Source organism: Dama dama, chromosome 2, assembly GCF_033118175.1.
Source record: "Dama dama isolate Ldn47 chromosome 2, ASM3311817v1, whole genome shotgun sequence".
Lineage (NCBI taxonomy): Eukaryota > Metazoa > Chordata > Mammalia > Artiodactyla > Cervidae > Dama > Dama dama.
Window position 1 is genome coordinate 1,684,171 of NC_083682.1, and position 23,431 is coordinate 1,707,601.

The 23,431-nt window shown below is 62.9% G+C and overlaps 1 protein-coding gene across 2 annotated transcripts; it reads right to left on the reverse strand.

The window, feature by feature from the left end:
* Positions 1-2,240: 2,240 nt before the first annotated feature.
* Positions 2,241-11,456, reverse strand: IGF2 (insulin like growth factor 2). 2 transcript variants are annotated; one of them, XM_061161310.1, is made up of 4 exons: positions 10,862-11,456; positions 7,934-8,099; positions 6,072-6,220; positions 2,241-5,779 (listed from the first exon to the last, which is right to left on the reverse strand). In XM_061161310.1, exons 2-4 carry the CDS (start codon positions 8,088-8,090, stop codon positions 5,546-5,548), a joined length of 540 nt encoding a protein of 179 aa, XP_061017293.1. In that variant the 5' UTR covers positions 8,091-8,099; positions 10,862-11,456; the 3' UTR covers positions 2,241-5,545. The 2 variants fall into 2 exon arrangements, with proteins under 2 accessions (XP_061017293.1, XP_061017294.1); XM_061161311.1 differs by lacking the exon at positions 10,862-11,456 and adding an exon at positions 9,867-9,986.
* Between the last annotated feature and the right edge of the window lie 11,975 nt (positions 11,457-23,431).

Below are 23,431 nucleotides of genomic sequence, written 5' to 3' on the forward strand. Positions count from 1 at the left end.
GTGCCCAGGCCATCAGGCAGGGACACCACACGTGTGCTCAGCCAGCCCCGGGCCAAGCCGTCACAAGGAATCTGCTTGTCTGCAGGGGGCAGGGCATGGTCTATGTTTCAGAAGACCACCTGGCCTCCGAGCGGCGGTCAGGAGTGGGGACACGCGGGGACCCACCAGGCGGGCGGCGTGCCCCACCCCCACCCTGCCCCGCAGAGCCCTCACGTAACTCGTTTCCTCAATGACACTAACTGGATGGCCTAAAACTACAGAAAGTCATTCTCGCCCAGTCCCGGAGACCAGAGGCCTGCAGTCAGCTTCACTGGGCTAAAGCCAAGGTGTCCAGGGCCGGGCTCCTTCCAGAGGCTCCAGGGGAGGGTCCTTCCTGCCTTGCCCAGCTTCTGGGGCTCCTGGCTTGTGGCCGTGTCCCCCATCTCTGCCCCACTCTCACGCGGCCCCTCCTCTGCCTCCTTCCCCGGTCCTGTCCCTGGGCCCTCCCTAAATCCAGGACGGTCTCATCTCCAGACCCTTCACTTCATGACATCTAAGACCCTTTGCCCAAACCAGAGCACATTCGAGGACTCTGGGGCTTAGAACAGGACACGTCTTTCTGGGAAGGACACTATTCAACCCACCAGCCCACCACCACGGGAGTCCCCAAATGTCCCTTGAGTGAGCGACAGTGGCCTCTGATCTCATCCCCCACGCGGACCCCTCCCCCTGTGGCAGCCCCACTCCTAGCCCGAGACACCCCAGTCCTTCACCCTCCTTCCACCCTCACCTCCTCCAGGCCCACACTCCCGAGTCACTCTCTCCTCCTGAAAATCACCCCAGTTTCTGCCTCCATGATGCCGAGCCTGGGGCGCAGCGCGTGGGCATGAATGGAGGAATGAGTGGATGGATGGAGCCCTGAGGGTGCGCTGAGAGTCTGCAGAGCAGGCGGAGGAGCAGGAAGGGGAGACTGGGCAGACGGGGGCACCTGGGACCTGGCTGGACCCAGCCAGGAGGGGTGGGGGCAGCGAGGGCAGTGGGCTAACGCTGGGGCTACTCAGGAGGGCCGCCGGAGCAGGGCTAGCTGTGCCCAGGGCTGCCCAGCGGAGGGAGGCTGCAGGGGTCTTGGGGGAAGCGGGGTGCGGGCAGAGGCAGGGGTGACTCGGCTGTAGTGGGTGAGCAGGCTGGGCTGCCCGGAGCTGGGGGGGAAGGGAGACCCTGGACCCAGAAACCCAAGGATCCAGGGAGGGGCACTGCGCTGGGCTGCATGCACAGAGCTGATGGGGGACAAACTCTGAGCTTGTCTCAGGGGCAGGCAGCGCTGAGCAGAGGGTCTCGAGCTGGGCCCACACCCCAACCCCAGCTCACAATGCCCCCTATCCAGCACAGTCTCTCCCATCATTCTTGATCCCACCTCCTTCAGGCAGCTCCTCACCCCAACGCTGAGCTCTCAGTGGGCATGGGCAGCGTGGCCACCCCGGGGACACCCCTCGAGACCCCCGAGGCCACAGCCCAGCACCAGGCCAAGCGTTAAGTATCAGAGAGGGAGTGATTGGTTCACGGGCAAGGTGTCCGCTACCCAGATGGGGCAGAGAGCTGCTGCCCACGGGCAGACCTGCTGACTGAGGGTGCGGGGGTACATAAGGTGGGGGGTGGTGGGCAGCCCTCGAGCATTTCTAGGCCAGCCTCACTGTCTGCCGAGGAGCATGGGTACTTAGAAGTCAGAGGGGTCTGGGAAGTGGGGCAGGGCTGAGTGGGGGAGGGCTTCTCAGTCTTGGGGGCAGGGGCTCCTTTCTGCTCATGCAGGTGGGCACGCAGGTGATGAGAGTCCCCAGGTGTGAGCGGCCCCGAGTGCCCATCTCTGGCACCGGCAACAGTCTCCAGAAGCTTCCAGAGCCTGGCCAACCCCCCATGCCCTGTCCCCCGAGGTTGGGAGAGCTCCCTGGGGTTGACTGACAGTGAAGGCTCTTTGCTCCTCATCAGTGGGCTCCTGCAAAAGCCCCCAGGACCCTGCCCACCCCTGAACTCTGAGGACTTGGACCTTGAGATGGTCCCGGAGCCCCCCTCCCAACTGCTGAGGGCAGCAGGCCGTCTGGCGTTCTCTCCACACCCCGTCGCCGTGAGGGCCCAGAGGAGGTACCCCCCTCCCAGGGTCTCCCTGCCCCCTCTTCCCACCTACCCCACCCCCTCCCCAGGGCTCAGACTCCACCTCCCTTCCCCCACCAGGCACCCCAGCGAAAGAGCAGACGACTCAGAAAAAATAATTTTAAATGCTTTATTGGGATGGCGAGCGATAAAGGTTAAAGACAAAACCCAGGCTGTGGATTCTGCCAGAAACAGCATGTTACGGGCAAGAGGAGGAGAACACGGCCGCGCGGTGGGCATGATGACACTCGGTGTTCTGCGCGTGGGGGTCCCCGCGTGATGGCACAGACCCAAGAGGGGGTCCCGCTGAAGACAGCTGGGGGGACTCGGGGAAGAGACAAGATGGAGGGCCACGAGCTGGGCACGGAGGCCGGGAGGGGCCCGGGTCGGGATGGAGCTGACCCACGGAGAGCTGCCCGCTGTGTCCGGGGTGGGCTGGCACAACCGCCCCCTGGGTCGTGTCAGCCCCGTCACCGGGGCCCCGCGGCGGCGGGCCTCTAGCTCACTAGCCGGGCTGCCGTGCAGGGGGACTGCGCTGGGGGCAGAGGCGGGGGTGAGGTAAGCCCCCAGCCGCCCGGGTCCCTGCCGCAGCCCGAGGTGCCGAGAGTGGTGGCCGCGTCGCGTCACCAGACCCGAGGGCCTCGGGGCCCAAGCGACCCAGCGGTCAGAGAACTGCGCAGCTCTTCTGCTCTGCGGGGCCCGGCTCTCCCGGCCTCTCCTACCACCCGACCTCACCCCGCCTGGACACCAGGAAGCCCTGCGGAGCTCCGAGCTTCCTGGGGGCAAGACGGGGCGCTGAGGAGGCGGGCAAGCTGTTCCCGAGGGGTACGGGGAGAGCCTCCCCAAGTGCGCGGAAGGCGGCCACCTGCTCCCGCCCGCTGGAGACCTTCACTCACACATCCATAGCCCCTTCCCCCCTGGCCAGCCAGGCTGGCCAGGGGCCCCAACCTTGGTGGCCACCGAGCACCTTCTTGACACCTGGAGAGACGCCTCCCCGCCCCCTCCTCCGCCCCTCAGGACCCCCCGGGGACCAGCCACCGTCCCCCGGGGGCCAGGCCGGGCAGCGGCCGTCTCCATTCCCCTGACTTCTCTGGGGGGCACAGTGGCCAGCACCCCCACAGAGGCTCCACTCTCCACTCAACCCAAGCGACAGGGACAGATTAAAAAAAAAATTTTAAAAAAGGCGATAAATGGCGGAGGGCAGGCTGGCGGCAGGGCCGCGGGTGACGGTGGTGACTGCATGTGTTCCTCGTCCTTGGTCACTGCCCCCCTGTTACGTGGGGTGGGGAGTAAATTGGTAAATGAGCGCGTAAAAAGCTAAGGAGGGAGTAAAAAAAAAAAAAAGGAAAGATGCCCCAGGAGTAATTAAAGAGGGGAGATAGATCAATTGGCGTCAATTTGGGTTCTAATTTCTGTCTGTAATTCTGCAAGTGCCTCGCTGTTCCTTCCCCCCGAACGTTTCTCTCCAAAATCTTGCTGGACCACTTCCTGCCTAGGAATGTCCCCCCACCCAGCCCCCACTGCCCCCCACCCACCCCTCCATCCTCCAGACTTCCCACACTCCCCGTCACCTTTGCCAGCCTCCGGGGGGGCCCCTCATTTCTGAGAGGCTTCCCCAGGAGGCCGGCAAAGATGGTCCCTGGGTGTGCTCGGGGGAGGGGGCTCCCCAGGTCTTGCAGGAGCACGCCCAGGGGGTCAGGCTATGTGGTCGGGCTTGTCTGGCTTAGCTGCAGCCATCTCCCACCCGGCCAAACCGTTCCTCGCTCTGCACGGTGGTCGGTGCGTGGATGCCCCTGGGGTCTGGGGGCACCCAGGACTTACATTCTGTGGGCTGTGGGGTCATGACAGGTGCCGAGAAGAAGTGGGGATCATCCTCTTCTCGGAAAGATGGAACCACCTGCCTGAGCCCGAGATACACCTTCCCACCATGGCGCATCCCAGGGGACAAGAGGGGAGCACGGAACAGAAAAACCTCATCGCGGGGCAGCTCAGAAAAGAATTTGGGATGGAATTCGGTCTCAGCTGCACAAAGGCTGGGCTCGGGTGTCCCTAGAGAGAGTGTGTGTGTGTGTGCATGGATGCATGAGTGTGTGTGTGTGTGTGTGTGTGTGTGTGTGTGTGCGCGTGCATGGATGCATGTGTGTGTGCGCGTGCATGGGTGCATGTGAGAGTGTGTGTGTGTGTGTGTGCGTGCGTGCATGGGTGCATGAGTGTGTGTGTGTGTGTGCGTGCATGGATGCATGTGAGAGTGTGTGTGTGTTTGCATGGATGTGTGTGTGTGTGTGCGCGTGCATGGATGCATGTGTGTGTGAGTTTGCATGGATGTGTGTGTGTGCGCGTGCATGGATGCATGAGTGTGTGTGTGTGTGTGTGTGTGCATGGATGCATGTGAGAGTGGATGTGTGTGAGTTTGCATGAATGTGTGTGTGTGTGTGTGTGTGTGTGTGTGCGTGCAGGGTTGTGTTTGCTTTCTGAGGTAAGGATTGTGATGTCAGATTTTGGAGTGTGGGGGTGTTTTGCCAATTCAATTTTATTTTAATTTTTTTTTTGCCAATTCAATTTTATTTTATTTTATTTTTGCCAATTCAGTTTTATTTTATTTATTTATTTTTTTTGCCAATTCAATTTTATTTTATTCTTTTTTTGCCAATTCAATTTTACCAGTGCGATGTGGGGTTTCTGTTCCGTGCTCCCCTCCTCTGGTCTTATGGGGTCCCCTCACTGCTCTGTATTGGTCTCAGTGATGGAAACTTGGAGGAGGAGCGGGTTTGGGTCTTTGGTGTCACACTGCTGGTGCCCGGGGAGGGCCTGGCGGCGGCGGGGAAATGGCTGCCCAGCAGGGACAAGCCTACCTGCAAATTTGGCCCCTTCCTTTCTCTTCAATGATTAGATCAAAGCCAATTTAAGTCCAGATCCAAAAGGAATGAGAAGGAAGGGGGGGGGGGGCCGAATTCTTTTTTTTTTGCCAATTGTTTTTAAGCCAATTTATTTTTAGTATTTTTTTTCAGCCAATTGATTTTTTTTTTTTTTTTTTTTAGAAGTTTTTGGAAAACTGGTTTGCTATTCTGGTGTTGCTAAAAAGCCAATTCGTTTCAAGGGGGCTGATTAAGGGGTTCATGATTGCAATTTTGGTTGTATAATTTGGAGGTAATTTGGGGGGTGATAATTTGGGGGGATATTTAAAGCCAATTGGTTTTGTACATTTTTAGAGATGTTGTTCTGATCCCCTCGGCCAGGTGGAGGGGGCCGAGGGGGGTGTTGCCTGACGTGGGGAGGTTGGGGCACAGAGGCTGGGGTAGGGGGGCCCGCAGACAGGATGGTACAGAGATTTTAGAGACGGACTTAGTGGGGCGGTCCCGGCCAAGAGGACGGCGCAAGGCAGATGGTATCACTTGGCAGAATTACGACATTTGGCTCACTTCTAATCGCTGGATGCCTCGGAAGAGGCGCCCCCGTGGGTGGCAGGGTCCTGGATGGGCAGAGTGATCAGCGGACGGTGACTCTTGGCCTCTCTGAGCGCCTCCAGCTCCTTGGCGAGCGTGCGACCCCGGCGTGCTCGCAGGAAGGCGGGCAGGCCCCTGCGCAAGCGCTGCGTGGACTGCTTCCTGGTGTCATGTCGGAAGAGCTTGCCCACGGGGTATGCGGTGAGGTCGTCCTGGGGGAGGAAGAGCGAGTCAGGGGCTGCCCAGGCCCCCGGGGGACATGGGGGGCAACACCCAAACTGCCCCAGGTGCCCGAGGTGTGATGGCAGGTGTGACAGGCCAGTGCCAACGCCCCCAGAGGGGAGGGGGGCAGAGTGCAAAGGGCTCCCTGGCCGTCCTCTCAGCTAAGCAGCTGGCTGCGCCCTGGTCCCCTGGCTCCGAGGTGACAGCCTCGCAGGGCTGCAGGGGGAGAGAGGGGAGAGTTCCCCTCGCAGGGACTGGGCCGGAGCTGCGGGGCCATCTTACCGGAAGCACGGTCGTAGAGGCAGACACATCCCTCTCGGACTTGGCGGGGGTGGCACAGTAAGTCTCCAGGAGGGCCAGGTCGCAGCTTCGGAAGCAACACTCTTCCACGATGCCACGGCTGCGTCGGTTTATGCGGCTGGATGGTCGGCCTGGCGTTCCCCCAAGGAGGAAGGGAGGACAGGTCAGTGCCCACCCCTGGCAGAGGCAGGGGTCCTCCGGCCAGCCCCCCGCCCCCACCCTCGGGACGGGACACCCAGTGGCCCTGCAAAGACAGCCAGCTGCAGCCTGGAGTGGAGGAAGGAAGCGAGAGGTGGGCCCCAGAAAGGAGAGAAGGGACAGTGAGCGTGAGTGACCAGAACCAGCCCCTGGCGTCTTGTGCCTCCTCCTCGAGTGGCAGGGGGGTCCCGGCCCGAAGGCCGGCTGGGATGCAGGTGCCACCCCTGCAGCAACCAGGAGCCTAGGCGCCCAGGGCCCTAGAGACGCCACCGCTGAGACCAGCAGGAATGGAAGAAGGAGAAGACGGGAGGAGAGGAGTGAGGAGCTGCACAGACCACGCCCTCCTTTCTTCCCGCCCTCCCCTCCCCCCACCGCAGGCTCCAGACTCGGCCACATGAAGTCCCCGCCTTCCTTCCGCCGTCCGTGGGGGGGGGGGGGGCGGGAAGGGAGCCCCCAGTAAGGGGTCCGGCTGCAGGGTCAAACGGGCTGGGGGCTCAGCCCAGCCCGCCTGTCAGGGGGGCAAGCCTGTGCCACTTCCTGCCCCCAAGGGTGGCAGAGAGAGAGGCCACGGGAGAAGCCAGGGCAGGCAGGGGCCTCGGAAGCATGGAGAAGCAGGTGTGCTTTTCAGAGCAAAGCGCTGACATGCCAAGACGGGCGTTTCCGGCCCATTTCAGAGTGTGGGTAAGTAAAAGCTGTGGAGGAAGATGCCTCGTGGAGGTGGTGGGCCGGGTTGGAGCCTCACGGCCCTCGCCCGGCTGCCCCAGCTGTGTCCCCACCCCCCGCCCCCCACGGCCCGGAGAGGCGTTTGGCTGAGCCCAGGGAGTGCACATGCCCCACCTTGAGGGTCAGGCTGCCCCTGCTCCCCCGTTTCCCCTGGAAACCAGGTGGACGCTCTCCTGACGGTAAAGAACCGGAGGCCCAGACTATGGGGGGTGAGGGCAAGAGCCCACGCTGAAGGAGAGATCGCCTCCATCGGGGACACGCCCTGCTGCAGGGCGGAGGGGGGCAGAGGGGTCCGTGTGCCCAGCCAGGCGCCCCCAGTCCGGAACCATGAGAACCAGCCAAAACGCTCAGGCCAGCAGGCAGCGCCTGCACCACGCGCTGCCCTCGAGCGTGGGTCCCGCCCAGGCCCCGACCTCCTGCCTCCGATCAGGGCAGCGGGCCCCCCTCGTGGATGGAGCCAGGTGTCCCCCAGCACGCACACACACCCCCAGTGACAAGTGCCTTTATTCTTAATGGCGTTCAACCCATTTGATTCCATTTCAAATCTAACAGTCCACGGATACGTGCCCATTGCCAAGACATGGACAAAAGATGCGGGAAGCCGGTGCCCACAGCTCTGCCCGTGGGCAGGTCAGGGAGAAGCAGGAGGGGAAGGGCTGTCTGCGACCCCCCCGCCACCGGAGGCAGGCCTTCAGCCCCCTCCGCACCCCACCCGCACTTGCTGCTTCAGGTCTGACCCCTCTGTGGACACACCTGCCCATTCTCCCTGGACTGTGAGTCATGTGGCTAGAAGCCTGGGCCCAGCCCTCGAGCCGGGGAGGCTGGAGGACCTGCAGAGGCGACTGAGGACCGTGGGGAGGACTCCGTGTCTACGCAGGACCTGCTGTGCGCGCCCCCGTCCCCGGCCCCAGGGAGCTACTCACTGAAGTAGAAGCCGCGGTCCCCACAGACAAACTGGAGGGTGTCCACCAGCTCCCCGCCGCACAAGGTCTCACTGGGGCGGTAAGCAGCATAGCAGCACGAGGCGAAGGCCAAGAAGGTGAGAAACGCCAGCACCGACTTTCCCGCTGAGATCCCCATTGATGATGACTGCGGGAAAGACAGAGGCGTGAGCGAGCCCCGCACCCGCCACGCCCGGGGCCGGCCCCGCCCTCCGCAGGTCCCCGGATGGCTCAGCCAGGACATGCCGGCCCGCTCCCTTTGGGACCCTAAGCCCAGCCACCTCCTAAGTCCAAGTCCAGTTGCAGATTTGAAGTCTGGCTTTCTCCTTAATCTTAATTGCTTTAATTACAGGAACAACAAGAGCTTTCTCTGTTGAGGCTGGTGGGATGCAGAATCACCCCACGAGGAGGGCAGGGCCGGGGGTGGAGCCTCTCTGATGGGCACCAGTAACTTCACGTGGGGATCACTGTCCCCCTCGTATTATTGCTGAGGCTTGGCCACACCCAGAGCGGCAGGGGCCAGTGCTGGACACTGGACCTGGCCTCCATCCTATGAAGTCATGGGGGCGGGGCCATCACAAGGCAGTGGCCACTTCTTGGGCCTCCCTGCACCAGCCAAGATGGCAGAGGGCCCCACCCCGGCACAGAACATGTGCATCCCAGAGGACCAGCCGGGCAAGGGCGCCAGGAGGACCAGCCTCCCTCCCCAGGCAACAGCGGGGGTTCCCGGCCCCACGCCTCTCCCTCCCAGACAGCCTTTCTCAACCTTTCGGCCTGCGGCTGAGCAAAGGTCAAGGGTCTGGTGGCTGACACGGGGTGCCAGCCATGCTCCCGGGAGCCTCGTTCTCCGGCATCACTTAGTTCCCGGACCCCAGTCTTCCCTCGGGTCCCCAAAACACACATGAAAACCAAAAGCCTCCTTTCCAGGCCTCGCATCGCACTCCCAATGGCCAGGGGCCTCAAAGTCCTTCCAGGAACACCAGAGCCGCTCCCCTCTTGGGATGCCAAACCCCACCCGGAGAGCTGAAGAGAGCAGGTCAGGACCCCCCGGGGGGCCAGACACCAGGTCCCTTCAGGGCCCATCTGGGGGAAGAGACACACCTCAGGACACACCCCCTCACAAGGCTGCAAGGCTGCAGACTGGGGTAAATAGGCCCTGTAAAGGGGAAGGACCTTGGCTTCCCTTGAGACACAGCGAGCCACTTGCGCCTGTCCAAAAGGTGGAAGCCCCCCAGGCAGGCAGGCCCAGCCATGAGCCCCTTCTGGGAGGACAGTCACGGCCCGGCGCCCCTCAGCCGGTCACCCTGAGGCTACTCAAGCAAGGGCCTGGGTGGGCTGCCCACATGTGTCCGTCCCAGACACTGCACCCAGCGAACACGGGGCACCGAGCCGCACAGCCTTCCCCGCCTGGAGCAAGGTTGCTGCATGCTGGAATTTTGATGCAATAAATCGTGTAGGAAATGAGAGGACTGAGGAGGAAACTCGGTCTCACTTAAGCCCCTGACAAGCAGGGGCCAGCTCCACGGAAGATCTAAACAGCCACCTCGCCCACCGCCCCTGGCTGGGCGAAACCCCCGGCCTGTTTCCCCGCCGCCCCACCGCCGCCCCCTCCAAATTCTGAAAGCAAATTTGGCCAGCTAGGAATTCCTGCTGTCCGAGCGGCAACTCCATCTTTCTGCAAGCCCAGCCACTTGGTGTGGGGTCCAGTCCAGGACACCAGCGGAGAGCCGAGGCTGGACAGCAGGCAGGCAGCCCCGCGGGCCAGGTGAGCCAGTGGGCCGAGGAGGGGTGGGGGGCAGAGGCAGGGAGGAGGGGTGGGGGTTGAGTGAGGGGCGGCGGGCAGGAGCCAAGGGGGCTGCAGCCGGGCGGGCGGGAGCCGCAGCGCAGCGGGGTCCTGGCTCCAGAGCCGCGTTACCTGTAGCTGGACAGGAGGCTCGCTGGGGCTGAAGGAGGATGAGGAGGAGGAGGAGGAGGAGGAAGCTGGAAGGCTGCTTCCGAGGAGAAGCTAATGTCCAGTTTGCAGGCTGGTCAGTGCCTCAGCTTTTATGTCTGGGCCGGCTCCTCCCAGCCCCGGCTCCACCCTGCCCCCACCCCGCTCCCAGCTGACCACTCCCCCCGCCCCCTTCGCTCCCGCCCCCTCCGTCCTCCCAGCCAGCCCCTCCTCTCCTGCACCCCCAACCGCTAGCCCCAGCGTCTCTTAGCAAAGTACCAGGGCGGGGGAGGGGGGCCCCTCCTGCACCCCCAGCCCATCTCGGCACAAGGAAATGGGGGGGGGGGGCGGTTCCGGAGGGGGCTGCTTTCCACCTCCTTGTATGGAAACTTCCATCTGCCCACGGGGGCAGGGGCAGTTACCCTCTCCGGACGGTCCATTCCGGGCCCCTCTGAGCCCTGGACCAGCCCCCCCTCCACCCAGATTCCCGGTTGGAGATGTCGGGGACCGAGAGAGGGAGGCGGTGGGGGGGCGCCGAGGGAATGTGGCGTCTGGCAGGACTCTCTTGCCAACTCGGCCCCCCTCGCTCCATCCTGGCCCCGCCCACCCAGTTTTCCTCTCTCGGTCTTGCTGGCAAGGAGTCAACATACCAGGGTGGGTTTCTGAGATTTGCGCCCCTTCTCATTACACAGCCGCCGCCGCCCCCCCCCCCCACGCCCGCCCTTGCCCCCGCACGGCACAAATCACAAACTTTGAGTAACAGCCCCCTGCACCCGCAAGCCGACCAGGAAGTCGCCGCGCACAGAGCTCACACCTCCCCCGGCGCTCCCCAAGTCCCTCCCCCGCCCCCACCCCTCGCCCCTTCCTCCGCGGCGCAGGGGAGAGCGCGGGGTTCGCCCCGGGGGAAGGGACCGCCAGCCCCCCAGCCCCGTCTGCCCGGGCCCCGCCGCCCCGCCGGGTCCAGCCCGCACGCCGCTTACCTGAAAGCCGGCACGGGGCCGCCCACCTTCCTGCTGCGTATTGCAAACCGAACAGCGGGCGAAGGCCCTCCTGCCGGACACTCCTCTGCCAGCGCCGCTCTGGCCGAGTCGCCGGGGCCGAATGTGCGACGGGGCAGAACGGGGGGATGGCTTTTTTTTGGGGGGGGGGGATTAATTCTCTCTGATTCTTTAGGGAGGACGGGCTGTCTGCGGGCCGGGGCGGGCCAGATGTTGTACTTTTAGGGGGGGAAAGGGTATCGGGAAATGAGGTCAGCTGTTGTATCAAGGACAGAGAGGGGCAGAGATAGTGAGAGAGACAGAGTGAACGTGAAAAGGGGGGGCCGAAGAGAGGGCGAGAGGGAGAGAGGACAGCGAGAGGCGGGCAGGCTCACAGCGGGAGAGAGCAGCGGAGAGAGAAACAGAAAGCGTATAATTAATCCACTTTGGGACGGCGAAGGCGAGAGGGCGGGCGTGGAAGGGGAGGGAGTTGGAGGCAAGGAGCTGGGGGGGACGGGAGGGAGCGAAGGGAAGGCTGCGGAAGAAGATGGGGGGCCGGGACTAGAGGCTGGAGAGGGGCCGGGGAGCGCAGAGAAGCCGAGGAAAGGGCGCAACGTCGGGGGCCGGGGAAGGTGCTGAGGGGGGCGGAGCAGAGGCGTCACCCGGGCCGCGGGCGCCCAGCTCGGCTTGGGCCGACGGAGCCCTCGGCCGTCGCGAGCCCGGGCCTCGGGGGGGCGGCGGTGGCGCCGCCGGGGGCCGCTCGGGACGCAGCGAGGAGGGGAGCGGCCGGGCTGCGCGCCGGGGAGGGCCGGAGGGGGGAGCGCGGGGGATGACAACGCCGGCGGCCTGCGAGCCGGACTGCCTGCGGGGGGGACCGCCTCCTCGGGCGAAGCGGGACGGGCGTTGAGGTAGACGAAGAGGAGGCGGCTGGGGATCCGCAGGCCGGCGGAGCCCGGCCCCGCCGACGGCGCCCGAGATGGGGGTCAGCAGCGTAGCGGACGGCGTCGACGCGGGACCGCCAGCCGGGTGGAGGCGCTGGCGGGCGAGGGCCAGGAGGCGAGGGCGGCCGGAAGGGGGGGCCGGGGGCCTGCCTGGCCTCACGCAGCTCCGCCGGAGAGCAGGCGAACTCTGGGCGCCAACGCCCGGTTCTTATAGCCGAGCCACCCGCGGCTCGGCGCCCGCTCGGGCCCCGCTGGCCGAGTGCCCGCGCCAATGGGCGCTCGAGGGGTCCTCGCCCCGCCCCCGGACCGCCTCTGCAACTCGAGCCAAGGGGGGGCCAGGCTTGGGGTCCCGGGGGGCAGCGGTGAGGGGGGGGCTGTGGGGTGCGCGGGGACGAGATTGGAGTGGGGGCAGGGATCCTCAGAGTTCGAAAGAAATCTAGAATCCCTATTCTAAAGTGTGTGGGGGCCCTGTCTGAGGTTCCGGGGTGCCAGAGTCCCTACACAGTACACGGGGGACCCGGGACGACCAGGGTGGGCGGTGTCACATGCCCTAGCGACGGCCGGATCCCCGCGCCCCACCGGGGGGCTAGGCGGCGAGGGTGCCCTGTGTGTGCGGGCACAGGTGGCGGTCCCCCCAGACCCGCCGGGACCTGCTGGAGAAGCGGGGAGTCTGGGCTCGGGCGAGGCGCGCAGTCTCCACCTGCCCGAGCAGGCACAGCACCTCACCTCGAGCTGCAGCCGGAGCCCGAGCGCCCCCCGGTGCCGCGCGGGAACTGGGGAGTAGCCTCGGCGGACGCCAGGTGCGGTACGTGGAGAGGGCCAGCCGGGCCAGGCATGGGGCCGGCCCGGGCTCGCCCGTGTGCCGGGGCAAGACGAGCAGGGCGGGAAACGTCGTTCAAATCCTACCTGCATGACCGAGCTCACCGGGGTGCGTCTAAGCAGCTCGCCTTTGGGGCCCACCCAAAATATCCGGATAATGGTTCCCCCGTCCTCTATGCGTTGGACTTGCGTAGATTCGGGTTCAGCCCCGGGGGCCGCCACGGTCACTTGAGGGTCTGGGGAAACCATCTCCTAGAGGGTTTGGACGATGTAAGAAGTCGGTGTGATTTTTTTCTTTTACCAAGTCAAAACCACGCACGAGTCCCCGCGCCCCACCCGCCCCAGGAGCCCCGACCACGCGCGCCCCTCCAAGGGGAAGGGGCCGCCGGCGGCGGAAGCCAGAGTCCAGCTCGCCCCCTCGCTCCGCCATCAATCACGTCTCCCGCGCTCGGCGCGCGCCTACCCTAGTCCTCCGCCCGGCGGCTGGAGGCGCCCGGGCGGCTGGAGGCGCCGCGCCGCCTGAGCGGGGGTGCGCCTCTCCTCCGCGTCCCTCCTGCCCTGCGCCCTGCCGGCCCCGCTTGGAGGTCGCCGAGGCACTTTCCCCCCGTTGTGATCTTTGCACAGAGCAAAGGAAAGCGGTGCGGGTCTTCGGGGCCCGACCCAGCGCGCGGGGCGGCCGAGGGGCTGGCCCGCCGCACGGCTCCTGCGCCCCGTGCCGCTGTCCCCGGCAGCCGCTCGGGACGGCGGGACGGCGGCGGGTGGGTTTGGGAGCCAGGCCGGGACGCGAGGCGGCGGGGAGCTCACCGCGAGGCTGGAGGCCGAGGCTGCGTCCGCGGGCGCGGAGGAGTCGAGGCAGCGAGAGAGCGCTCTACGGCGAGCGGTGGACGCGCTGAAGGTGAGCGAGACCCCGGGGGCAGTCCCCAGTGTCCGGGGGCAACGCCCAGTCCGTTGGAAGACCCGGGGACAATGCCCAAATTTGGGGGAAACTGGGGGCAATGCCCAGTCGTTCTCCTGGACGCGGGAGAAGCCCTGCCTACGTCCTGGCGGACACACTGCCCGATCGAGTGTGTGTGGGGAGGACGAGAGAAACTTCCCGCATCCGAGGAGCTCCGGGGACTTCGTAGCAGACGCGGAGAGGCCCAGAACCGGTGTCCGCGGGGCGCGGGGCTACGGAAGCTGCAGAGACCGCGCTGGGGCCGGGAGCAATGCCCAACTGCCGGGAACGCAGTGCGGAGCCGCCTGGTTTGCAAGGAAGAGAACGAAGGTCCTGAAGTGGGGACCCAAGGGAGGGTGCGTCGGGGTGAGGAGCTGTTATTAATGACAAAATTCGAGACTCCAGAAAAAGAATCCGAGTCTGGGGGCCGGGGAGGCTGCTCCGTGCGGCCCGGGGAAAGGGGAGCCGAGTCTACACTGTGAGGACCGGGCATGTAGGTCAGCAGGCTTGTGGGACAGCCCCATTTGTAGGGCAGTAGGTCTGCGGATGACCATGACCAGAGCAAAATTCTCCGTGTGGAACTTGGAAGGTTCCAAAAGGGCAAAGGGTCTAAAATTCGGGGAAGAAAAACAGTGGGTGGGTCTTGGGGATCCAGGTGCGGTGAAGAAGAGTGGAGAATCATTTCCAAGATTTAGAAACTAAGGTTAGTGGACGCTTGCAGCGCCCGAGCAGAGAAACTTCCATAATTGTGGCTTCTGGGAAAATTCTCAATGTCTTTGAGAAACTCAAGAAACACGATCTAAATTTGGGGCAACCTGGGGTGTGATCAATACATTTGGAGAAGGCGGGAAATCAAAATCTTTTTAATATATTAATTTTTAAATTGGTTTTGATTAGTTTATTTTTGGTGAACAGGAAAAGAAAATATTTTCCTGGGCAATGTCTGCATTTGGGGACCCCCTAGGAAGATATGGCTCAAGTGTGGGGGATCCATGGAAATTGTTCAGTAGAGACTGATATCTAAATTTCAGGGAACCTGGTTAATAGCAAGGAATCTTGTAGGACGCAGGCCTGTGATACCTGAGATTCCCAGGACCTGGGGGTATTTTTCGCTATCTGCGCAATTTCATTTTGGGAGGCCTGTGGAAAATTGCCTAAATTTAGGAGGACTCAGGGTAAGTAAGGATCATAAAATCAGGGGACCCATAAATCAATGTTCAAAAAAGTTCAGTTGTTTTGTGGAGAAGGGGGGAAAAGTCTCAGTTTATTTTGGAGGGCTAGCAGGCAGCATCACAATTCAGAGGCCCCAGAAAATAATTTTTGAATCTGGAGATCCAAAGAAGTCTTCAAAGTCCCCAGGAGAACGGAGGGTCAATATCGAAGTTTTAGGGGGAAAAGATTAAGAATTCCTAGGCGGTGGGGCCTGGTGGTCTACAGAAGATTGGCAGTGTCTGAGACCCAGGAAATGTTGACTGAATTTGGGGTGACTGGGTGAGTGCCTGGAGAAATGCTTTGGGCCCGAGAAATCAGTGCCTTTCTGTGATATTGCATGTGTCTGGGGAGCTTAGAGAGGGTGATGCCTGATATTGAGAGCCCAGTGTGTCCACACACAGGGCACCAGGAAAAGGTCCAGTCGGTTGGCCTGGAATTTGGGATCAGTTCTGAATTTTAGGAAACCCGGATTCTTGTCAGTAAGCTTGTGGGGCCCAGGGAATTTTTTAATATTCAGAATGTTATGAGGCGGAGAAAATATTCAGAATATTTGGTTACTGGGACACTCAAAAGAGCCTGGTAAAACAAGATACAGGCTCTGTGCAAGTGTTTGTTTTGTGCTTGGCTTGACCCGGAGGACCTGAGAGATGCGTGATTTGGGGGGACCAGCCTGACCCACAGTCACAACGGATAAGTGCTGTGTGTTTGGGGGCCTGGGTAACAGCGTCAAGGAACCTGACTAGTGGCAAGGAAGCTTGGAGAGCCCCAGAAATGAATGCCCCATGTCTTTATGACCCACCAAAAAAATTGCTCAGTGAGTTTTGGGGGCCAGAAACCATCTTCTCAATTTTGTGGAACTCAGGAAATCAGAGCACAGACTGTTTATGATTCAAAAAGAGGGTCACTGTGCTTTGGGTTTAATGCATAAATTTTGGTGAGGCGTAGGCAGCAACCTTCCAACTCTGAGGGCCCTGGGGAAATTGATCAGTCTGTTGCGAGGGGGTGGCAGGGGTGGGGGGACCTGGGATTCTTTACCTAAAATTTAGGGAACTCAGGTTGGGGCCAATAAATTTGTGGAACTCAGCAGATTATGTCCTAAACTCTAATGAAGCGGAGGAACAGGGCTTCGGCACGGGGGAGCCAGGACAGGGGCAGTAAGCTGGGGAGCCCCTGTCGACCAAAATTATGGGGACACAGGAAAAGAGTCCTGTTCTTTGGGAAAGATGCCTTAATGCCAAAAAAACACCGTGTTCATCCTGGGGGAGTCAGCCTGAGCCCAGGACCTGGAGTTAATGTTTAAATTTTTCTGAATAGGGTTTGGCACTGTGTAACTCTGTAGAACCTGGGAGTGGGGGTGAGGGTGGGGGGTACAGTGAAACTGTTAAGAGCCTGGGTGGGAGAAAACACCCAGTGAGTGTGGGGACCCAGGTCACCAGTGAAAACCGGAAAAAGCCAGTAGGGGCTTGTGTGTTTTCAGGTCCCCAGAAATTAGTGTCAAAAAAAGAAAAAGAAAAAAAAATCCTGTGACTTGGGGAAATGCTGAATGTATTGGGGGAGATCAGGGAGGAAATCTTAAATTTGAAAAAGCCCAGAAAAAATAAAAAATAAAATAACGTCTGCCGTCAGGAGGAGCGGGGGATGTGGCTCGGTGAACTGGGACCCTGGAGATGGAGAGCTTCGTTTGGCAGGCTGAGCTCCGGCCAGGGAAGCACCGCGACGCTGCGGATCCACCGCCCCAGGGACTCGCGCGGAGCGGCGGCGCCATCCCCGGGGATCGGGGCGCGGGCTGCGCGCGGCGGCGGCGGCTCCAGGGCGGCACGCGGGGCTCCCTGGGACGCCCGCCGCCCCGGCGGGGCTGGCACGTCGCTTCTCCCGATTTTGCCTCCTCGCCCCTGAGAGCGCTTCCGTGCGGCAGCGCTTCGGGTGGAAGGGAGGCACGCCGGGGCGGCGGGGGAGCGACGGGGCGCTGCTCCCTGGCTTTCCGGGGGGCTCTGGGCTCCCCGCTCGGCTGCCTCCGAGGAGGCCCGCGGGCTCCCCGCCGCCGCCTCCGCGCCCCACGCGCTCCGCTCTGCGAGCCTAGGCGAAGCCGCGGCCCGGCGACCGCCGCGGGCAGGCTCGTCCCCAGCTCGGTTTGGGGGGCCCCGGAGCACCCCCGGCGGCCGTCCCCGCTCACCCCCGGCGCTCCACGAGGGCCGTCCGGGCCTCCTCGGGCCCCTCGACGAGGGCGAACCCAATTTTGTTTTGATAACTGGTGAGAGTTGAAGGACTAGGGAAGAGGAGGAGAATGGGGGGCGGGGGGAGACAGGACTGATGGTGGCGGGGGTCAGGGGTCTCCTTTCGTTTTCTCTAAGAGAATGTTCACGGCAAGCCTCCCTTTCCAGGCTGTGAAAGTCTAGTTCCTTAAGACAAACAAGAGGAACGCTGAATCCTACCCAGCCCCACGCACTGGTGGGAACCGGATCACCCCTTTGGAATTAGACAATGTTGCTGGTGGGGGGCGGCTGCCTCCTGAGCATCTGTGGGTTGAGGGTGTTGCCAGCGAGGGGGTGCTGCTGGGGGCAGCAGGATGATGGGACCTCAGGACCAGCTCACCAGCCGATATCTGTCCCCACGGTCACCCCACAAAGGGACCCTAGCTAGAAAGGGGGCCTCCCAAAGCCTGACCTTCTGGAGAGGCAGGGGTTAATGCCCATGGACAGGTGTGGGGACTGGGCAGGGCTGAGGCAGCTCTTTCAGAGGAGTTTGGCAAGACGGGGAGGACCCCCCCCCCACCATGAAAAAAGCAGCCCACTTTCCACCCGGAGCCCAAGGCACGTGGGGAATGTTCCCCCTTCAAATTCCAGTCCACATCAATCACCCCGTGTCCATTCCAAGAACATCTGGCCTGTCTCCCCCCACCCATCACTGCCCCGCTCCCTCCCCACCAGCCTTCTGCAGTCCCAGGCCCCGCGTCAGGCCTGCGCCTATGGAAGGGAGGGTGAGGAGGGGGCTCCCCGGGAAGCCTGGCAGGGTGGCTGCCCCGTCTGTGGCAGCTTGTGCATTTGGGGGTGAGGAGTGTTTTTAAAGTGTCTGTCTGAAGACCTCAGCTCCCTGGGACCCCAGAGCGGGTGAGGGTCTCCACTTCCCTGGCCCTGCTCCGGGCTCCCCACCTCTCCTCCAGGCCTGCTTCCCAGGTTGGGGGCGGCGGGGGGCCGGGGTGAGGTGTGTGTCCGTGGGGCTTTCTTGGCGTCTTCATGCTGGGGGTGTGTGCCCTTTGGGGACCCTTCCCTGTTTTCAGTCTGGAACAGGCGCCAGCCCTGGAGAAGCTGAGGCCCGGTGCTTGGAGACACGTGCCTGGACCTTGGAGGTAGGAAGGCAGAGGCCACCCTGGGGTGCTGGCCCCGGCCACGGGCCGGGAGGGGGCACAGAGGCACTTCTTGTGCAGGCTGAGCCCACGCCTCATTTAGTCACGAGTGCAGCTAAAGGGGCAGGGTTGTCGGGGGGCAGACCCGGGTCACCGTGGGGCTCAGAACGGGCACTGGCCACCCCCAGCCGGGACCAGCCGCCCAGGTTGCCCCAACTTCCGGTCGCCCACCACAGTAGGAAGGGCACAGTCCTGGTGTGTTGTGGGACTGGGGTCTTCCCCAGCACAGGGCTTGGCTGATGGGAACTTCGGCCCCAAGCACCACCACCTGCCCCTCCCTCCCGCTCTGCAGCAGCCCTGGTTCCCCCACTGATGTGCCAGCCATATTCCAAGAGGACAGTCATCCCCGGAGACTCGGACTCACCCCAGGAAGCCCAGCCCCGCGCCCGACCTGGCTCCAGGCTCCAGCTCTGCAGCGGCTCCCTGCTCCCGCTTGCCCTGCAGCCTGCCTTCCCTTTCCCCGCTTCCTCCCCCGGCTCTGGCTCCGAGCTGGCCGCTCCCCACCTCCCTGGGACCAAGCCCAGCATTCTACAAACCCAGCTCATTCTCCAGGAGTCCCCTGAGCGCCCCCTTTCTCAGCCCCCACAGGGCGGCTGGCGCCGCCGGGGGCGAGGACCCTGCACTGGATGCCGGAGGGATGCGCCTGCTCCCAGCAGCAGGGCTGGAAGCCCGGGGACCCAGGCCCCAGCTGGACTGAACGCCAGGACCCCACGACGACGACGACGACGGCACAAGCCACCCCGGCCCCAGGCACCACCCCTGATCAGTAGACAAACGTCGGCAGTGTGTAGGAGTGTGGGGCACCGGGCCCCCAAGCTGCAAGGACCCAGGCGTGGCCACTGTTGTACCATTCTATGTAGCGTCTGAACTAAAGACACCTTTGAAAAACATTCTCGGTTTCTCTCTCTCTCTCCGGTGGGCAAATCGGCCTGCAAGGGGGCACCTGCTGGGTGGTCCCCCACGGCAGGCCCTGAAGAGTGACCTCTGTGGCTTTGGGGTCAGGACCGGGAACACAGCCCCCATCCTCCGCTTCCAGAGACCCTGGAGCGAGTCCCGCTCTGGGGCGGCTCAGCCTGTTGCCCCCACCCCGGCTCCATCCAGCAGCGTCAGAGGGGGCTCTGACTGCCCCCCAGCCCTTCCAGTGTCCCCCTCCGTCCCCCAAGGCACACACAGGAAGCCTCATTCTACCACACAGTAACCACCCGCTCTGCGACTGTCCCCCTGCTTTGACAGATGGGGACACAGAGAGGTCAAACCACCCGTGTGAGGCCCCACAGCAGCGGCCCAGGGCAGGGAGGGCCGGGTCTGGCATGCCCAGCTGAGCCCAGCTTTCCGGGGGCCTCCCAGGATTCCTCCCCAACGTGCTGGAGATCTCTGCCTGCACGCTCCTTCCTCCAGTTCTGTCCTCACCTGGCACCCTTGCCGCTCCCTGGGCTGCCCCCCTCGCCGTCCCTCTGTCCTTCTACCAGGAGTTCCCCTCTGAGGACCATGCTGCCCAGGGGGCGGGGGCCTGCTCTACCTGCAGCTGAGCCCCCAGGAGCCGACCATCTGAACCCCGGATTCCAGCTGTGTCACCCTGATACGAACCCAGCCCCCTGGAGGCTCCACTCCTCGTGGAAGGGGTGATGGTAACGGGAGCTTCCCGAGGTGGGGCTCCGAGCCACCGTCCAGAGCCCGCGGCACGCCGTCCTGCCCGGGGGCGTCCGGAGCACTCACCTCTGAGGGCTGGGGCCACTGGCCTCGCTTCTGAGCGGTGGGGATCGCTAGCCGCAGGTCACAGCAGCTGACCTCTGGGCTGGGGTTTCTGGCCGGCTGTGGGCTCTGGCCAGGGGGCAGCCTGGGCGAAGGGCTGACCTGGCGTGGGTGTGGGGCCCTGGGGCTGGGAGCCGGAGGCCACCTTCTCTTCCTCAAGTTCAGCAGCGACTCTTTGTCCCCTGGGGGAGAGCAGAGGGGTGTTCCTAAGATGGTGTCTTTTAAAACAAATCCACACGCGTGCACACACACACACCCAGCCAGGGCCCTGGCCCCTGCCCCTCCGCTGGCTGTCAGGCGGAGAGGCCCTGGGGTCACCTTGTCAGGATTTGGGTGATGGCTCCCCTGCCTGTCCCTCTGGCTCCCCAGCTCTGCCTTTTCTGAAGAAGGGAGGGGGAAACATGTCCACAGCTCAGCAGAGCTGGGCTTCGCTGAGGCCGGGCCTGCAGAGGGTCCCATGGGAGCAGCTGGAGACCCGTCCATGGGACAGGATGCCCCTCCCTGCGGCGGACTTCTGCCTGAGCTTCGGGGCGCACACAGACAGCCTGCCTCGGGGGTCACAGCACGCAACATAACTCCCCCCTCTGCCCCACCACATTCCCACCTTGAATGGAAGCAAGGAGGGAGGCAGGCACACACACCTCTGCCATGGAAAGGCAGCTGAGGAGCCTGCGCTCCTCTGGGGAAATGAACCGCTTCCCCACACACAGCACATGGGAGTCTGGGTGGCGGAGGCGCACACTCCATGCACAAAACAAAAGCCACCCAGGGCAGGGGAGGCATGGAGGGGCCCCAGGGTGGCCGGAACACTGTCAGCAGGAGAGAAGCGGTCCTCTCTAGACTCTGCTCTGGGACCCCAAGGGGCAGCACCCCGCCCTGGTCCCTCTCACCATCCTCTCCAATTACACGGTGGGATTCTCTGGGGGAGGGGCGGTGCAGGGAGTGGGGAGAGAGGGGGTGTGGAAAAAAACTCCCAAACCTCGGGGCCTCAGCCCCGCTGCAGCATCCTGCTTGTCTCTGGTTGGGATCGGGGAAGGCGGGGCACAGCCAGAGGGAACCTCTCACACAGGAAAATCCTTTTACTTTTCCAAAAGCAGCTGTGCCCTCACGCTCCAGCCCACCCTTCCCATTTTGCCAGCTCAGTGAAGGAAAGCGTATTTCCCATGCAAAAGCCCCTGTGGCTCTAGGCAGCTCCCCTGAAGGGTCCCCTTCCCACCTGTCCTGTCCCCTCCAAAGTGGGAGCTCGCCTGAGCCCTCTGGCAGCAGGGCCCTCCCGCTCCTGCTAACTGCCCCCCGCCCACTGCTCCCTGAGCGCTCTGAAGGCAGCTTTCTTAGCACCCAGAGGGGCGCGTGCGAGGGAGGGAAGCCCAGGCACCTGCGCTGTAACTCCTGCGCTGCCCCCAAAGCTCCCGGGCAGTGGATAAAGAGGACCGGGAAGTCGCTGATGCCCCAGGCTCTCTGTGGGAACTGCCGGGCAGGTGATCCGCTGGCCGGGCCAACAGTAGCGGTCACTGCCAAGGCAGGGGGTGCTCTGGCTGTGGTGCTCAGACCCTCCAGCAGGCTTGCCTGGGAGGCAGAGGAGGGGGATGAGGCTGAGGCTGGAGAGACGGTGAAGGACACTTTGAGAGCGTGCATTGTAACGGCCCCCAGAAGACGAGCCTCTCCACCATGGAGCGCCTGCCCAAATGCCAACGGGATCTATGGTGTGCCCCTCACCTCATCCCCGCCCCACGCCGCTCCCCAAGCCCCTCCAAATTTAGGCAGCATTGTGCCAACTTGGTGGTGCTGGGCCTGCTGGAGCAGCTGGCCCTGGCGCCTTCCCACGTGAGGGCATGGCGCATCAGGGCTGGAGACTTGGCCCACCCTTGGCCTGGCAGAAAGGTGTTAGTGGGCATGGGCATTAGCCGAAAGTACTCGCTGCCAGCTGGGAGGTGGGGCTTTGTGGAGGGGGTGGGGGTGGGCAGGTCCTCCCTTGATTGACACCCCCCCGGGCATGCCAGTGGGCATGGCATGGGTAAAATGCGGGTGGGCCATCTTGGGGAAAAATCAGGGTTCGAGAATGGTCAGAAAAATCTTCCCTCAGGGGCTCCCAGTGCAACTACAACACAGCGCGGCCAGGTTGGTCCTTCTTCCAGAGGCAGGGGGCACACCTGGGGGCTTTCTCTCTCCCCTGGTGGCATCTGACACCCCCCCACCCCACAGGTGTGGTGCAAGGCCCTGAGGCTGCTTCAGCAAGTGGCACTAGCAGGTAGCAAGCAACACGTCCTGCTCGCAGGCACCCCTGGGAGGGTTGACTGGGGTCCACAGCCTTCTGAGCTTGGCCAGAACTCCAGCTGAGCCTGGGACCCAGAAGTGTCAACAGCTGGGTGAAGCCCCAGGCAGCTTGGACCAAGCCTCACTGGGAACTTACATCTCCCCCCGGAGCCTTCAGGTAGAGCAGGGAGCAGAGCCAAGGTGCGTCCGGAGGCAAAGGTGTGTGTGGCTCCCTGCAGGTCGCTGGCCCCCACCCTCCTTGTGTCCCCGTGCCCCAGCCTACGAGCCTGGGCTGGCATTTAATTCTCTCCTCTCCCTTCATCTTTCAAGCCCTCGTCTGAACTCCCTTCTTAGCTGGAGGGATAGGTCATCTGACAGGGCTTTCAGTGGGGAAGAGAGTCAGACTTGGGGTCGGGGGGACTCAGATCTGGTGGGAGTGTCCTAAACAAGATGCAGAAGTCCCAGAGCCGTACCATCCCCTGGGCTCTTGGGCAGGAGAGGAATGCAAGGGTGCTAGAGGTCCTGAGTCAGGCCCATCTCACACAGAGGGGACTCAGTGTGTGAAGCACCCCACAATTTTGGGGGTGCAGCAGTCACTTGCTCATGCCACTCTGGCCCTGTCTGGGGACTCTGTGGCTTAGAGTTTTCACAGCCTGTGCCACACACCCCCGCCCCCTGGTGTCTGCTGCAAGATGCCCAGATGTCACAAGGGAGCTCCTTGCCGATCCATATGGGAAGCCTTAGCTGGGGCTTCCCACGACTAAGGTGGGGCCAGTGAGGGGAAAAGGCTGACCCCATGCCAGATAATGAGGCTGCATGAGAGGCCCACCAAGGGGAGTATCCCCAAACTGAGAAGGTGGGGAGTCTCCCTGGTAGTCCAGGGGTGAAGACTTCACCTTCCAGTGCAAGGCTTGCAGGTTCAGTCCCTGGTCAGGGGAACTAAGATCCCGCATGCCTCAAGGCCAAAAGACCGAAAGCATTAAACAGAAGTAATATTGTAACAAATAAACCCACAGATCAAACTCCTGGAATGGGGGACCCCCACCCCTAAACCAATGCATTGGATCTGAGCCCTGCTTCTAGTCCAGATCCCCGTTTCTGGCACAGCCCCAGAGGGGACCACACCCGTGCAGGGCGATTTTACTCCATCGGAACCTTGAACCCCAGAGTGTTTAAGCAAAGAAGGGGAGCAGAGAAAGGGGCTCGGGGTGGGGAGGTCCCCAGGAGGACTGGCCACAGCTTGGTGCCGCTGAGGCAGG

Bases quoted from the DNA above. Each gene is read 5' to 3' on its own strand.
- IGF2 (XM_061161310.1), bottom strand. From the start codon at position 8,090: ATGGGGATCTCAGCGGGAAAGTCGGTGCTGGCGTTTCTCACCTTCTTG. The intron at 6,221-7,933 runs GTGAGTAGCTCC...GGGGAACGCCAG, and splicing joins GGACCGCGGCTTCTACTTCA to GCCGACCATCCAGCCGCATA. The intron at 5,780-6,071 runs GTAAGATGGCCC...TTCCTCCCCCAG, and splicing joins CCTCTACGACCGTGCTTCCG to GACGACCTCACCGCATACCC.